The sequence below is a fragment of the Coccomyxa subellipsoidea genome, assembly GCF_000258705.1.
Source record: "Coccomyxa subellipsoidea C-169, whole genome shotgun sequence".
Taxonomy (NCBI): Eukaryota; Viridiplantae; Chlorophyta; class Trebouxiophyceae; family Coccomyxaceae; genus Coccomyxa; species Coccomyxa subellipsoidea.
In genome coordinates, this window is record NW_005178036.1 from 196,099 (window position 1) to 210,048 (window position 13,950).

The 13,950-nt window shown below is 51.2% G+C and overlaps 4 protein-coding genes across 4 annotated transcripts; 1 reads left to right on the forward strand and 3 right to left on the reverse strand.

The window, feature by feature from the left end:
- Nucleotides 1–1,513: 1,513 nt before the first annotated feature.
- COCSUDRAFT_33054 (hypothetical protein) lies at nucleotides 1,514–2,108 on the reverse strand. Its single transcript, XM_005647846.1, has one exon. The coding sequence runs from the start codon at nucleotides 1,697–1,699 to the stop codon at nucleotides 1,520–1,522; it is 180 nt and encodes a 59-aa protein (XP_005647903.1). The 5' UTR covers nucleotides 1,700–2,108; the 3' UTR covers nucleotides 1,514–1,519.
- Nucleotides 2,109–3,345: 1,237 nt separating this feature from the next.
- Nucleotides 3,346–7,429, reverse strand: COCSUDRAFT_28798 (inorganic pyrophosphatase precursor). Its single transcript, XM_005647847.1, has 7 exons — nucleotides 7,328–7,429; nucleotides 6,978–7,091; nucleotides 6,765–6,810; nucleotides 6,132–6,241; nucleotides 5,458–5,601; nucleotides 4,594–4,781; nucleotides 3,346–4,163 (listed from the first exon to the last, which is right to left on the reverse strand). The coding sequence occupies exons 1-7, from the start codon at nucleotides 7,412–7,414 to the stop codon at nucleotides 3,959–3,961; spliced, it is 894 nt and encodes a 297-aa protein (XP_005647904.1). The 5' UTR covers nucleotides 7,415–7,429; the 3' UTR covers nucleotides 3,346–3,958.
- Nucleotides 7,430–8,706: 1,277 nt separating this feature from the next.
- Nucleotides 8,707–10,776, reverse strand: COCSUDRAFT_62899 (hypothetical protein; the record flags this gene model as incomplete). The annotated part of the gene is made up of 4 exons (XM_005647848.1): nucleotides 8,707–8,868; nucleotides 9,799–9,947; nucleotides 10,365–10,498; nucleotides 10,727–10,776. The coding sequence occupies 4 exons, from the start codon at nucleotides 10,774–10,776 to the stop codon at nucleotides 8,707–8,709; spliced, it is 495 nt and encodes a 164-aa protein (XP_005647905.1).
- Nucleotides 10,777–11,288: 512 nt separating this feature from the next.
- COCSUDRAFT_41624 (hypothetical protein) lies at nucleotides 11,289–12,936 on the forward strand (the record flags this gene model as incomplete). Its single annotated transcript, XM_005647849.1, has 4 exons — nucleotides 11,289–11,352; nucleotides 11,758–12,049; nucleotides 12,459–12,499; nucleotides 12,812–12,936. 4 exons carry the CDS (start codon nucleotides 11,289–11,291, stop codon nucleotides 12,934–12,936), a joined length of 522 nt encoding a protein of 173 aa, XP_005647906.1.
- Nucleotides 12,937–13,950: the final 1,014 nt, after the last annotated feature.

The following is a 13,950-nucleotide window of genomic DNA, read 5'->3' on the forward strand; positions in this document are numbered from 1 at the left end:
GTAGTCGCGGGTACCGGCGGTGGGCAGTCCAGTCAGCAGCTGCCCGGCAGCTCCCTGGACGTCAGTCTGCTGCGCCAGCTGGAGCCGCTCGCTTCACTCACCCCCGCCGCGCTGGCCGCAGCCGCCACCGACGCAAACCTCGACGGCGCGCGATCGGCCGCCTCTCGCGCTTTGGTGAGGCCTTGACCTCTGTCCGCTCTTACTATGAATGCCGGCAAGTGGTGTATGGCGCATGCTTTCTTTGGACAATTATCATTGGAGCACCTTTCGTCGTGGCTGTAATATTAGCTCAATGATTCACCATGTAGTACTGAGCAGTGAATGGATCTATTGTCCCCCCTGTCAACCCCGCTTGATGTATGCGATTACCATGCACATGCTGAGCACACCTCGGCAGCAGCCTGACAAAGCCTTTCTGCTTCCTGAATTTCACGGCCAAAAATAACACTCTCACCTCCCAAGACAACACGTGTCTGATTGCGTGAGCAGCCCGGGTTCAAGGGCGAGCCGGAGGCCAAGCGGGTGAGCGCGGCTGCGGCGGAGGGCGTTCTGCGGCGGCTCATGCCAAAATTACCAGCGCTGCGATTCCAGCACCTTATGCGCATTGTTAGGAACGACTTTCTGCGCGATCTGGAGCCTGCCGACGGGTGCGCACCCCTCAATATGCAACAGCTCGTGCTATGACTGTTTGTGCAGGCTGAGCATATGCAAGCGGCACGAAGGGCCTAATCAAACGACCTATACACGCATCCTCGGTTTTCCTTGACGTCAGTATAAATGAAGCCAGCTTTGGGGGAACAGTTGCTTGTGGGTCAGATTCACTCTCTGGGATGCTTGTCCAGAGTGCGATATATGCATCTTTGATGTAAGGCAGTTTCCTGGTATTACCCAGATGCCTGAAGGGTGCCTGCCAAGATATGGCATTTTGTGTGGTACATGGCCTGAACAATATTTTCCAAAATAAGTCACTCAATAAGTTAACTGACTTGCCAGGGGCACGGATCTGGGCATGCTTCTGGCGCTGCTGGTTGCGGTCTGCGACGGCGATGCCTCCTCCCGGCTCTCGGCCGCGCACGCCGCCCTCAACTGGCGCTCCGACTTCCGCGGAGTCACCCGCTCCGCCGCCGCACGCTACTCGCGCTTACTAAGGGTGAGTCACCCCCCTTACTGTCCTGAGCTTCTCTGGCAGGATGATCTTTTTGGGTTTGCTGTCCATGCATCCAAGGTGTTTGGAAATAGCAGCGCAATAGATTGTAATTGCCAAAGTGAAGGTCTTTTTGACAACTGTCTTCTTAGAGCTTTCAGAACAATGCCAGGCTTGCATTCCATGGATCTTGCCAACAGGACCCAGTTAGTCAGCTTCCACTTTTCTTTTCATTGGGGCGATCCGATGCCTGGAGAACATCAGCACCTGGTACTATGCACTTTCAGCCTCCCAGCAGCCGTTTTAAGTGTTGCTAAGTGCAGCTAGACTGCTCCGCTGTGTTCTGAGGGACGGTTGCCGTGCTGTGCAGAACATCTACGGGCGCAAGCAGCGGTCCGTAACGGCGGCGGAGGGATCGCCAGAGGACGGGGGCGATGTCTTGTCTGAGCGCCAGTTTGCAGATGTTGTGCTTTCAGCCAAAGGCGGCTGCCCAGCCTTCACAGCGCTGCATGCTACAGCTCTCCCTGCCAATGCAGCATGAACGGGCAAATACATACAATTGATCTGGCTCTGCAGCATAGGCTTGAATCCCTGGATTGATACCCATGCAAATTTGATTGCCTCTGCTGCGTGCAGCGGGCTCTTTGCCATCTTTGGAGAGTCTCTAAAGCTCTGAAGTGGTCCAAGTTGTGTCCTTTGTGGTTGAAGTTCACTTCGTAGTTATTGAGTGGCAACGGCTTCGTTGTGCACTTCTGTGATGCCTTGGTAGTGACCGTATCACTCGCAATGTGTATGTCTGGCACCGTGAGTGATCCAAGAATGTGAACTATTGTAGGGCAGCCCGGTGTTGATATACCATTAGTTGCCTCAAAGCTTAGCTCTGCTCACCACATGCCCCGTGGGTGGTGTGCGAACAAGTGTTGCAATGTACATTCCAATTGGTGTTGTAAATAGTGCCATCTGCCATTCAGGTGTCAAGTAGTCAACGCAGTAAGCTAGCCTTGGCAATGCTTCTTTGCAGCGTTACCATCGTCTGCGACTGTTCCTTTGCAAAGGACACACTTTTGCTAAGCAAACCTTCAAAATAATTGAATATATTTCAAGGGTCTCTCACGACAAGCAGATGCAATGTTGCTGCCAGCCAATAGCTGTGGGCGCTTGTTCATAGTACGATACACCAGAAGATACGTTGCAACTTCGCACGACCCTCCATTCTGAGTCAAATTTTTGCACGACTTCGTTAGTAACTTGGCAACGCCGAAACCTCACCCTGAGCTTCATTATGATTCTGACCCCGATCTTCAGTCTAAGAACCACAGCAATACTGGTAAAAGAACAAATTCACAGCATCTGCCCCCCAGCCCCTGGAAATGCAACGCACCGTTATTGCACTCCAGAGGACAACACCTACTGCCAGGCCGATCGTCACATATGCGTGCGCCTTTTCACTCCCATTCATATCAATTTTAATGAAGCCTGCGGCAATCGCAGCGCATCTAGCAGTATCGTACACGGGAACTGCAAGCTACTCCAATCTGAAAGCCATATCCTGCCATCTGCGCCAGTCGTCGGCTGCAGGATCGGTATCAATATTGGCCGTCAGCATGAGCACGGCTGTAAGAAGCCCAACATAAAACCAAAAGGAGAGGTATTACTGTAAAAGAACACGTAGAACGCCGCGGGACTTTGGATTTGGGAGTCCTCCATGCCACCGGGGGGCATGACATGTGGCGAGTATGTGACCAGTGGCAAATAGTGCCGCAACAACAGCGTATGAGCTTGCGCTGGCTTTCAATCCTTCCATGAGACAAATGTGCTGTTCCGTAAGCTATCCTCCGCAATCATTGACTCCAGTCCTCAAGTGACCCAGGTCCAGTGCCACATATCCATAACCAAGGATAGGGATAGATCGCAAGTGCACTAGGGAGGGCTCAAACCAAACTCTCTCGCACTTGCTTGCCATACTTTCTTTCTCCTTTGTGGCCTCGATGTGCAGTGAACGATGTTCTCTGCTGTCACAGTGTGCCATTTGAGATCACCCCTTGAAATCACCCCTTGCCAGAGTGTAGCTGTTGCCAGAAGATTGATACAGCTGCCAAGTCACCAGGACAAGCCACTTCAAGTTTGCTATAGCAGGCTTGGCAATCCGGGACTGGCAACCTTTATCTGACAATGCATAGCTCAGGGAATAATCCGATTGTGCACAGCCAAAATGGTAACTTTTGAACAGTGGGAAACAGTTCTCCCGTGCAAAACAAGCTTGATCTAGATTTCTAGACAATTAATATCTCATAGAAGACCCTCTCAAGCACACGGAAGAGAACCCAAGCCGTGGCCCTGACATATCTGGACCTTGGCACCTTCAACCAAGCTGGCAAGTTAATCAAGGCATGACATCAAGTCCTTATCATTTCAGGAAGCATGCAGTAATGTCAGTCATGGTCATTCATCAGATGCCCACAAGGAAAGCCCTCACTGCTGCACAAGCTCCGTTTGTCTGAACGAAAGGCTGTCCATGCGAGCAGGTGCCGTAGTGGTGATGTTGCATTATTGGGGACAATGATCCAATGCAGAACCTCAAGGAGTGCTCGAGCCCTCCTGCCTGACTGTCGCCGTTTATTGCCTGCCAGCAAACTTCCCCCAAGGACCAGCAAGTTCCACATTACCAGCCATGAACATGGAAGCAACAGGAACATTACTGGGTCACCCCATGGCGCCCAAATTGCGGTACAGTGGTAGTACCACAACCCAGCCGGCTTCCCATGCCTTCAATTCAAGCTCGGTAGCTTCCAGAACTCGTTTCAGAAAAGGCGCTCAGACAAGTGAGAGGCCCTCGGTGTTTTCCCGCTCGCCAGACTTGAGCTTGGCGTAGAATCCGTGGGTCTCGGCGATGACATTGAGAGTGAACTCCTTGTTCTGCCACGTGTCATCATAGCCGAATTGGTTCTCGGGCTTGCCATCGGGCTTCTTGTAGTCGCGGAACCATATCCGGATCTTGTCCAGCTCCCCGGGGAACTCCCTGCGATTATAAGAGGGTTTTGTCAGGGTTGATGGTGAGCTAATAGGGTGAGTTCACCACCCTCACAAGCTGGGGAACTCCCTGCAATAATGCGCAGCGCAAGACTCGGAACATGTATACTCGAGAGATTCAATGCATGCATGAGTGCACGTCAGCCCAGGGGGTTACAACACAGCCCATACTTCTCATTGCATCGTCTGCATGGAAATCTGATATGATCATCACTGCACCAAAGTGAATTTCAAAGTTTCCATCTCAACATCGACCTCTCAGGTGCACCAATCTGCTTTCTTACATAATATACAAAACGCAGCCGAAATGCAGCTAGGAATAAAGAAGAAGATAAGAAAGAAGAGCTTCTTTCTGCCATCAATACGCAATGCCCCTGCTTGCGCTGCCTCCAAATTATTCGGCCAAGATGAGCGCTCACCTCTCCACGTCCTCCACATCGTTGACAAGGTCGGCCTTGGGGTCGTCCGTGCGGATAGCGGCGATCTTCCAGTCCAGTTCACCGTCGTCGATCATGGCAAGAATCGCCAGAGGCTTGACCGCGTACACTCCCCCCATCGCGCACTCCTCGCTGCCGATCTCAACAACGTCCACCGGATCGTTGTCTCCCTGCGATTGGGCCAGCGAGAACAGGCAAACACTTAGTTTTGGGAGTCAAAATAGGCGCAAAATTTTTGAAGCAGGCAAATGAGCACGCAAGCGCCAAAACAGGCGGATGACACCAGCTGCAGACAAGGGCAAATAAGGCAACACACCCCATAAGCCAAAACAGGCGCGAAAATGGTCCCAACAAGAAATTAGTGTCCTATATTTCTGACGGATAAACACCAGCTTCCACTGAGTTGAAAGAGGGGTGCTCACTGCAACTGCATGCAAGAAAGCGCCTTCTGGCAATATATGATAACTCTGGTGCTCTTGGGTGTGCCTATGGTGTTCTGTGTCAGCCATCCCTCAGTATTGCAGATGTATAATCAGCACCCGGCATTTCTGCCGGGATGTCATAATGATGTATGTGTGTGATAGATTATCCTCATCGGGATTGCTGCAGATAACCTCTCAAAACTTAGCCAGTACACACTTGACACTCCCTGCCGCTTTCACATCTGCTTTGTGCAATGTAACAGCTTTGTTAAAGCCCAGTGAAAAGCGGGAAAGGTAGGGAGAATACCATGACCGCACAGAATTGCGAAATCTGATACATGTGTTGCTAGACATACTTGGATCCCAGATCCTACAAACTGAAAAAGGTGTACAAATTTCAGTAAAAAAAAGGGGGGGGATGTACCGCGACGCCGCCGATATCCTGGGCCTTGTGGGCGGGGTCCTCCCAGGTTTGGGGGAGCATGCCATAATTCCAGTTGATGTTGTAGGGGTAGTGCCGCAGCTTCCCCTTCTTTGTGTCCTGCTTTATGGGAGTCAGCTCCTCATCCTGCGCGCACATCCATCGCGGCATCACTCCAGAGCACCAACAGTATGGTTTAAAAGTTTGTTTTGTTGCTGCAGGGCAATTAAGAAATGCTGGCGGGCCTAATCTGCTCAAGGCAGTCCGGCTCTTGTAGGAGCAGATCCCAGTGCCATGAAGATACACAAGAACAGTCTCTTGTGATGCATGCCCACATCACCGGTCGCTGAGTATGACTCATTTACTAAACTCAGGACCAGCCCTCAGAAATGCTGACACCAGTGCTTTCAAGAGCTATCAACCGCTCGGAAGCAACCCACAGCTCTGAAGGGCCATCCTTTCTCACAGAGTCCATTTCGAAATTGCAGGACTGCCAGGAAGTATCTGTCATCATGCACATCACATGACTAGCCGCTTGGCTACTGCAATAAGGGGTTGCATGTGGATACAAGGGGTAGGATCGTGGCAGCCTTTACCTGCAGCTTGTCTGCAGGGCGTACCTTGCGTGTAACATACCTCAATAATGTGGATAAAGGGAAAGGAGCAGGGGGACTCACTGTGGCGCACTCCATTTTGGCGGAGGACTCCTTGGGGATCTCACACACAAAGCTGACCAGGCCGCCGTCCAAATACAGCGGCACATCGTGCCATGCTGACGTGTCCTTGCCTGTCGCATGACATCACAACCCTCTATCAGACAGGGATAAAAAAAGTGGCACAGGTGCAGATTAGGTGTCGAGTTCACCAGGCAGCTGTGCCTGCCTGATGCATGCCCAGACTGTACAGATGGACACCCGCTGTTGGGCTGAGTTGACAGTCCATCAGTGTCAATGCACAAGCTTTTTTCAACTGGGTTACAGGCTTTTCCTGCCAAGAGGCAAGATTTGTTTGCAGACAAGCTGCATGTAAAGACTGCCACACATCCAACCCCGTGTTGGACTCGTCAGATCCGAGCAAGACCCATGAACTGTGGGAACGGTGCTCAGTATTTACAATGCCCCCCGCCAGCCGGGCCAAGCCAGTATAAGAGGGTACAATGCAGATCAGTGCATGTGAGCGGCATCTTGACAAGGCTTCTGTGTCTGCCTGATGCATGCTCATCCTGAGCAGAAGGACCAGCGCTCATGTAGTGAAATGTGCAGCCTATCTGAGTATGTGCGAAGATGGGAAGCAAAGAGAAGAGCCCTCACCCTTCTCTTGCAAAAAGATGCGGAAGTCAAAGGTGTTGGCCTCTCCCTGCAGCAGCCAGCACACAGAAAGTATTGCCTTGCTTCTTAAAAAGACTGGCTTAAGGTAAAATCTACAGCATTGCGTCAACCTCACTGTCATATGCGGAGACTGGGGATCCTCTGCATGCACAGTAAGAGAGAAGCTTGTGTAAGGACTTCATAGCGAAACCTTACCCGCTCCACCTTTGTGTAGGTGTCTGCTTTGGTGGCAACAGCACGGACGATTGCTCCAGAGCGCTGCCTGTGCTGCTGCAACCTCTGTGGTTGCCTGCTGGATCGAAGGAGCCCCTGCAGCAGTCACATTCTCTGTCTTCGCGGTGTAATATGATCAACCTTTTGAAAATTTTTCTGCACACCCTTCGAATGCTTGGGACCCAAGTCCAGATCAACTTCACTGCATCGGGATCTGGAATATCCAGCAATAGTTACGTGTAGATTGATTTGCTGAGCGAAGTATTTCAGCCCAAATGTGCTGCAGTTTTAGACTCAACCACCACAATTGCCTCGCAGAGAGACGAAGATACCTGCTTGACAGATGAGCCGCAAGCCACCCTCTGAGGTGCAGCAGCACTGCCGGCACACTTGACCGCCGTCCTCATAATGGCTGCCATTTTGACCAATCTTCCGTCCTGTGAATGGCGCCCCAAACGATTTCTTGTAGTCCATGGCTCGGCCTGATCTTGCACGTGCGCTTGCTGAGCCCCACAATAGCAGGGTTTGGAAGAATATCTCAGCCCTAGGCAGCGCCAACTCAGGCCGCCGTTTGAATGTAAGTCACGACAGCCGACACCTTGTTTATTTCAAGTAGACACTTCAAAGAAGAAGACATGCATTTACATCATCTCAGCCATTTTGCTTTTTCGAGTCTCGTAAGCCGCTCACAAGCTCGTCCGAACGGTCCCAGCAACTGCTTGCACAATCATTGATGAGATGATCTCGAATCAAGGCTTGGAAAGCAGGCTGTCAGATGGTCTGTATCAGGTATACATAAGAAAAGAAATGGTATCGAGAAGTGCGTGTCATGGTGAGCCCTAAAATCCCCGGCGCATGGAAGGACAGGATGCGGGGTTCGAGACTCCTTCTCTGCAAGTTTGATTTATTCAGGAATCTTCATGTTCTGAGAATCCGAGTGACTTGCGGCCTGTTAAAAGCACCCGCATGCAGGTGAAGAGAGAAACTCTGCAAATACTCTGGTCCTTGATTAATTACACTTTCGAGCAAGGTTAAGCATGCATGTACTGTGACTGTAGCCCCACTTGATGGGTGTCTAGATGGTTAGGTACTGACGAGACCTGCGAGACTTCTTATTCCATATGAACCCACAGATGACTGAAATGGACATCATTATTGAGGCACTGATCAGTCCTCTTTCGCCACCAAGCTGACATACGTGCACTTGAAATACTGCTTGTAGCGTAGTTGAAAAGACTGAAAGGAAGAAAGTAAAAAGCCGATGCAAACGATTAGCACTCTTGCTAGTGCATAAGCAATCACTATGCTCCATCCTGAAAATAACAATGAAGCCCATTCTCCATTCACAGTATACCCCACATCTTTAGCAATTCATCCCATTGATTATAACCATAGTACTCTCATCATACAAATGTCTCCTGGAAAACTTTGCACATGCTGCAGGTGGCATACAAGCTGCCTGCTAAAACTCTGTGACTCTGCTCTGCTTGAAATCCTTCATAGCTCCAAAGTCCACTTAGCAACCCACAATGCACCAACTTCTTCTATCATCAAGGCTGAAGCACTGTTGCTCAATGAGCAATGATTGCATCTTGATTCATAACAAGGCCTCGCAGGGGGGCTTATTAAGCTCACTGGCAGGGGAAAATTCCAGGCCCATAATTTTGCAGGCGCTTAACCTCCGAGGTAAATCATTTACCTTTAAAGTGAGTCACTGGCAGGGGAAGCTTCCTGGGCCGTACAGGGCAAAGCGCCACAGGCAGAGGCAGAGGGGCACGAAGAAAACAAACGCCAGCAGGGCGCCAGCTGGAAGCAGCATGCATCTGACGTAAGGGTTAGTCAGTAGCTCGCGCTGTTTCTCCTCCACCGCATCCTGGCCGCACACAAAATAGGACAGATTAGGCTTGATACAATAATTTTGGCATGAAAAGTACCTAGAGAAACTTGGAAGTTACTCTAGCTGTGTAGCTGTGAAAATGTTCTGCAGTTACTAGCAAACAGTAAAGTGGAGCACGCTGCCCGGCAAGCCACTGGGCGCTATTTAAGGCGTCAGCAACAGTTTGCAAAAGTCTCACAAGCCGTGAACGATTGCAACGGTGCATGCTCACAAGGCTTATGGAGCGCTGCGAGTTTCTTGGCTTGTGGGCCAATTGGCTCTGCCTTGGAAGATGTGCCAATGTCAAGCCTCAAATCAAGGCAGAGCAGGAAGCTCTGTCATCATGCCGTGAGACCTTTCATGCAGGAGCCGTGGACAATCTAGACCCCAGGGATGCCAAACTGGCCCAGAGCTGTGAGCCTGCAAGCGTCTTACCAGCCAGCACTATCTTCTTTTTTTGTGCCGCACAGCACACAGGAGGCTGGACAGTTTCCGACTGGTGGGTCGATTGGCTGATTGGTACTGGTGCAATCTCATGGCTGTACCCATTTACCTGGCTTGCAAGGGTGGATAAGAACAGTGAGCACCACTGACTACGGTCGCTTGCATCCACAAGATTTATTTTTGCATACATTCTGTTAAGACCGACAGATGCATTCTTTGCCTGCAGGTCGTCGGCAGAAGCTTGGTCTCATGAGAGGCAAGGCATGCAACTTCCAATTCTGCATGCTGCACCAGGTACAGTGCGCAATCAGGGGCCCAGGGCAAGCTCCACATCTAAGGACTGGATCAGAGATCATGCTCTCACCCACAAATTGGGGTTGCATACTCTGCATTAGTAGAGTTTGATGAGCATGTCATCACTAAACGCTGCATGGGCCAGTGGAGGTCTCTTTGGGATACTAGGCAAGGAGGAGAAGGTCTCACATAGGAGCCCAGCACGATGTCCTTAGCGGTCAGGCGGGATGCTGCGCGGCAGCTGGGATTACTGGATGTCTCGGCCAGTGTCAATGCATGCACCGCTGCCGCGTGCGCGATCACATCCAGGCCCTGCATGCTCAGCATGCCTTCCAGACCTGCGCATTCGAAATTCGAATTCGTGATAGTGAGTCAGCAGCGCAGCAGATGTTCCGCTGAAGCCTACAGATCAGAAACAGGGCTGCACATGCATGACACTCCAGTCAACCCTGTGGCTTCTGCCGAAATCTTACAGGGAGAGCCCTGCACTAGCGCACTTCTATGGCAGGCCGTCTGCTTTGCAGAAGTATGCTCTGTGATGAAGCCTACAAATGACGAGGAGACTGCTTGGCTTGGCAGTCCCAGATGTGATTGGCAGAACTACTTCTGCAGGAATGGAGCAAAGCACCATGCATGTCGGCATGCATCTGGACACTCGACCCTAGTGATTAGAGACGCTGTTGCCCTGCTCTGCACAATTCGGTGAAGCAGACAGGAGGGGTAAAAGCATCATTGCTAAGAGAGCAGTAGCTCACATTCGTGGACTGCCGAGCGCGTGCCGTCAGTAGTCTCTGCCTTAACGATCTTGGAGATGACACCAATGGCCTCATCAGACGACAGACACTCCAGGACTTCCTTGATGCTTGCATGCAGCCCAGACTGAACGAGCCTGCACCGAGCCACAAAGCATCGCTCTTGCAACGTTAACAATGCTGAACTTTCGGGACTGCCTGTGTCGACACCAGATTCCAGCAGACAACAGAGGTCTTGCGGTGCTACAATCTACATTCTGTCCTGCACTGCAAAATATCAAGCATCCAAGGCAGTGCTGCGAAGTATGATAAGGACAACGATGGACTCCTTCGGACGGGCAACCGGTCGTGACACTGGCTCGCACCCTTCGACATGGCGGTGGACTGGCTGAGCGTGCTTGTCGTCCTCCTTCATCCTTGGCAGCTTTGTGAGCAGCCTTCTCACCTTGTGCAGCAGACTCCCTGGCGCTGATTTGGCCTTGCCGATCTTTGGGCAGAGAAGGCTTTTGCTCCGACGACCAATCTCGGAGGCTGCTCTGAGCAATGTGTCGATCAGGAGGGGCTGTCCAAGATGGAATGTGTTCTCGCGATATATGTTTCTTATTCTTGTACACATGCATGCGTTTATAAATAGACGTGCCTAGATTGGCGCCGTGTATGAGTAAAGCCGACCCAATAAGCAAGGAAGTTCAGCAGCGTGTTTCTCGGAGAAGCAGAGCGTACAAGAAGAAACGAATTGATTATTGGGAAATTGACGCTTCTTGTTGGATACAGAGCGGTAGGTATGGCGGCTGTGCCTTCCATCGGAAACATCTTTCTTTTGGGTCATCGACGTCACCCTTGATCCAGCCATTGTCAGGAAATGTTATCGATCACAAATCATTTCAAGTGATTCTGCTTGCAGGTCGGAGTTTGAAATTTGTCACGATGTGTCGGTATATTGTGTGCGCTCTGCTTCTCGCAGCAGCATGCATGCCGGATGTTGGAGCAGGTGAGCCGATATCCATCCTGTTGCAAACAGAATGATGGAGAATTGAACTTTGACGAATTTTCAATGCTAGGATGCAATATTGGCCAGCGCTCTTGATGCAGGGCAGTGATCTGTGGCTGTGTAGCTCTCGTCTACTTACGACGTGATCTGAACCTAGCCAAGGAGGAGAACGGTCGTCGACATGAAGTCCGACCTCCGGAGTATTTTCAAGTTTTTGACGGCTCCTTTCTTTGTGACTCAATTTCTGATGGTCTCAGAGACTTTTGCGAGCTGGGATCCCTTTTTGGACAGTCTCATCCCTTGTCGGACGGTGCCTCCCTCCAGAGGGTCTTTCCTCGATTCCCTTGCTCGATGCATTTGATTTACTCCACATTTCCTTGAACTCTCCCAGCCTTGTACGTGCAGGTAATAGGCTGACCCCAAGGGCCCGCCAGGTCCTACAGGCGAGCGATGGCACCACCTCGGCTGCCTACTTGGCCAGCAGCAAGGCTAGCGACGCAGCGCAGCCCCCAGACAGCAATCTGGGCCGGCGGCTGCAGCAGGGAACGCCTGCCAACACAGGGACGCCCTCTGACGCCTACGGGACGACCACTGGCAAGCAGGGGAAGAGCGGCGGTGCACCTTTCTCTGCCACAGCGCCCGCCCCTTCTATGACCATGGCCTACCAGACCAACCAGGGCAAGCAGGGACAGGGCATGTCTGCCACTGTGGCTCCCCCGCAGCAGGGCCGGAGACTCCTGCAGGTGATTCTTTTCCCCTCATAGAGTGCTTTTACGCGTGTCTTGTAGTCTTTGCTGCAGTTTGACCTAAAACAACTTTGCTGACGAGATTAGTTAGGGTATCAATGGCAGTATGGCCAGAAGGCAATCTGTAGGGGCGCGCATTGAATTTATTACACATTGCAAATGCTCATTGGTGCCAGAAGATGGTTGGCAGGAAGGTGACAACTCATACCCGATGTGCCCTGAGCGTAGGCGATAAGGGGCTTTTGCATGAAAGCGCTGTTTGATGCTGTTTTCGTTCCAGCCAGTCTCTGTGTCACCTTGCACTTGTCACAATGCTCAGCTGTGGTATCTTGACTGAATTTTGTATGGTGTCTCGCGCAGACTTGGAACCGCTGAATCTGGCCTGTCTGCCGGCGACAGAGGTGTGTGCCCCGCACCGTATTTCATGAATCATGTGATCACAGCAGCCTCTGCAGAAGTGTCTATGTTCTCCTGAATTTCCTGCTCACACCATATGCAAGGCACCATGTTTGATGCTGCAGTTGCCATGCTGGCTCCCAAAATATCAGCTCTTCTGGAGATGCAGGTGTCTCTGGCAATGGAACTAGGGGCTTAAGGCCACTGCATAGAACAAGATAATGGCGTCTTTGGCAATGAAAATCTGGGTTTGAAGCCCACTGCATTGAATTAGTAGCGCAGTGTTCCGTAATTACGTCCCTTTTGCATGCATGCAGGCTCCCAGACAATCGGTTCCACGGGCAACGACGGCGTTTCCGGCACCGGAGCTTCCGGCAGCGGCGCATCGGCCGATCAGAGCTGCGCAAACGGCGCGAGCATTGCACCCGCCCCGGCCTCTTGAAAGTTGATGAATTTGAATTCAAATTTGATCATGCGCAGCCTGTCTTGCTGCAGAAGACACAATGTGTCAGCATCCTTGCAGATGTATCTTGTCGTTGGGGACCGGTTGCAGCTAGTGCCAGCATATTTGAAATAAAAATCGAATTCGAATTCGACTTCAGTATGCCGAAGCAGGTGCAGGTGCAATGCCATCGGAGACACCTTTTATGGCCAGTGTCAGCAGCCTTGCAGACGAGTTCAGTCCTTGGGGGCTGAATGAATGCAGCTGGTGCCAGCATTGACCCCGCACCTGCCCTGGCATACCGGATTCCATAGATGGGCTACACGCTACTCTAGTGTAAGTACACGCTACACGTACACGCACTGTACTCTAGCGTAGGAATTTTCTGGCCTAATACACGCATTCCACACGCAAACTCCTATTTATGGGGGTTTGGAGCACTTCTAGGGCACCAAACATGGGTAAGATGTCATGGTATGCGTTCCCAAGCCTGGAGAGCTCATTTAAGCATGCTTGGGTGTTTAGAATTATAGATTTTCCGCACCAATGGCTCTTGACTAGACAGGGTGGAGCCGAGGAGGATACCCTCTGTAATTCCCCCTTATCTAAAAGAAGCATTCATGCACACTATAAATGGCCCTATAGCATTGTAAGGCTTCCCAAAGCATGTTGAAAGGTTTGGTGACCCTTCTACTATGAATTTGGCGGGTTTTGAGCTATTTTTGACGGTTTCTGAGTGATTACGTAATCGGGCACGTGACCCAAGCCTACACGCACGTGTACAGCACGTGTTTGCGTGTGTGATTTCCTGACCATGCGTGTAGCCCATCTATGCCGGATTCACTGTACACTGTACATCAGCCTGCACATTTGCAGGCTTGACAGTGTCTGACCTGTCTTTGGTAGTCTGTCCACCGGCAGGGTATTTTTGTCTCGCACAAAGATCTGAATTGGTATAAAGTGCCATTCACAGTGGCGTCTGCGCACAGTCAGGGCCCCAGGTTGTGTGGGCTG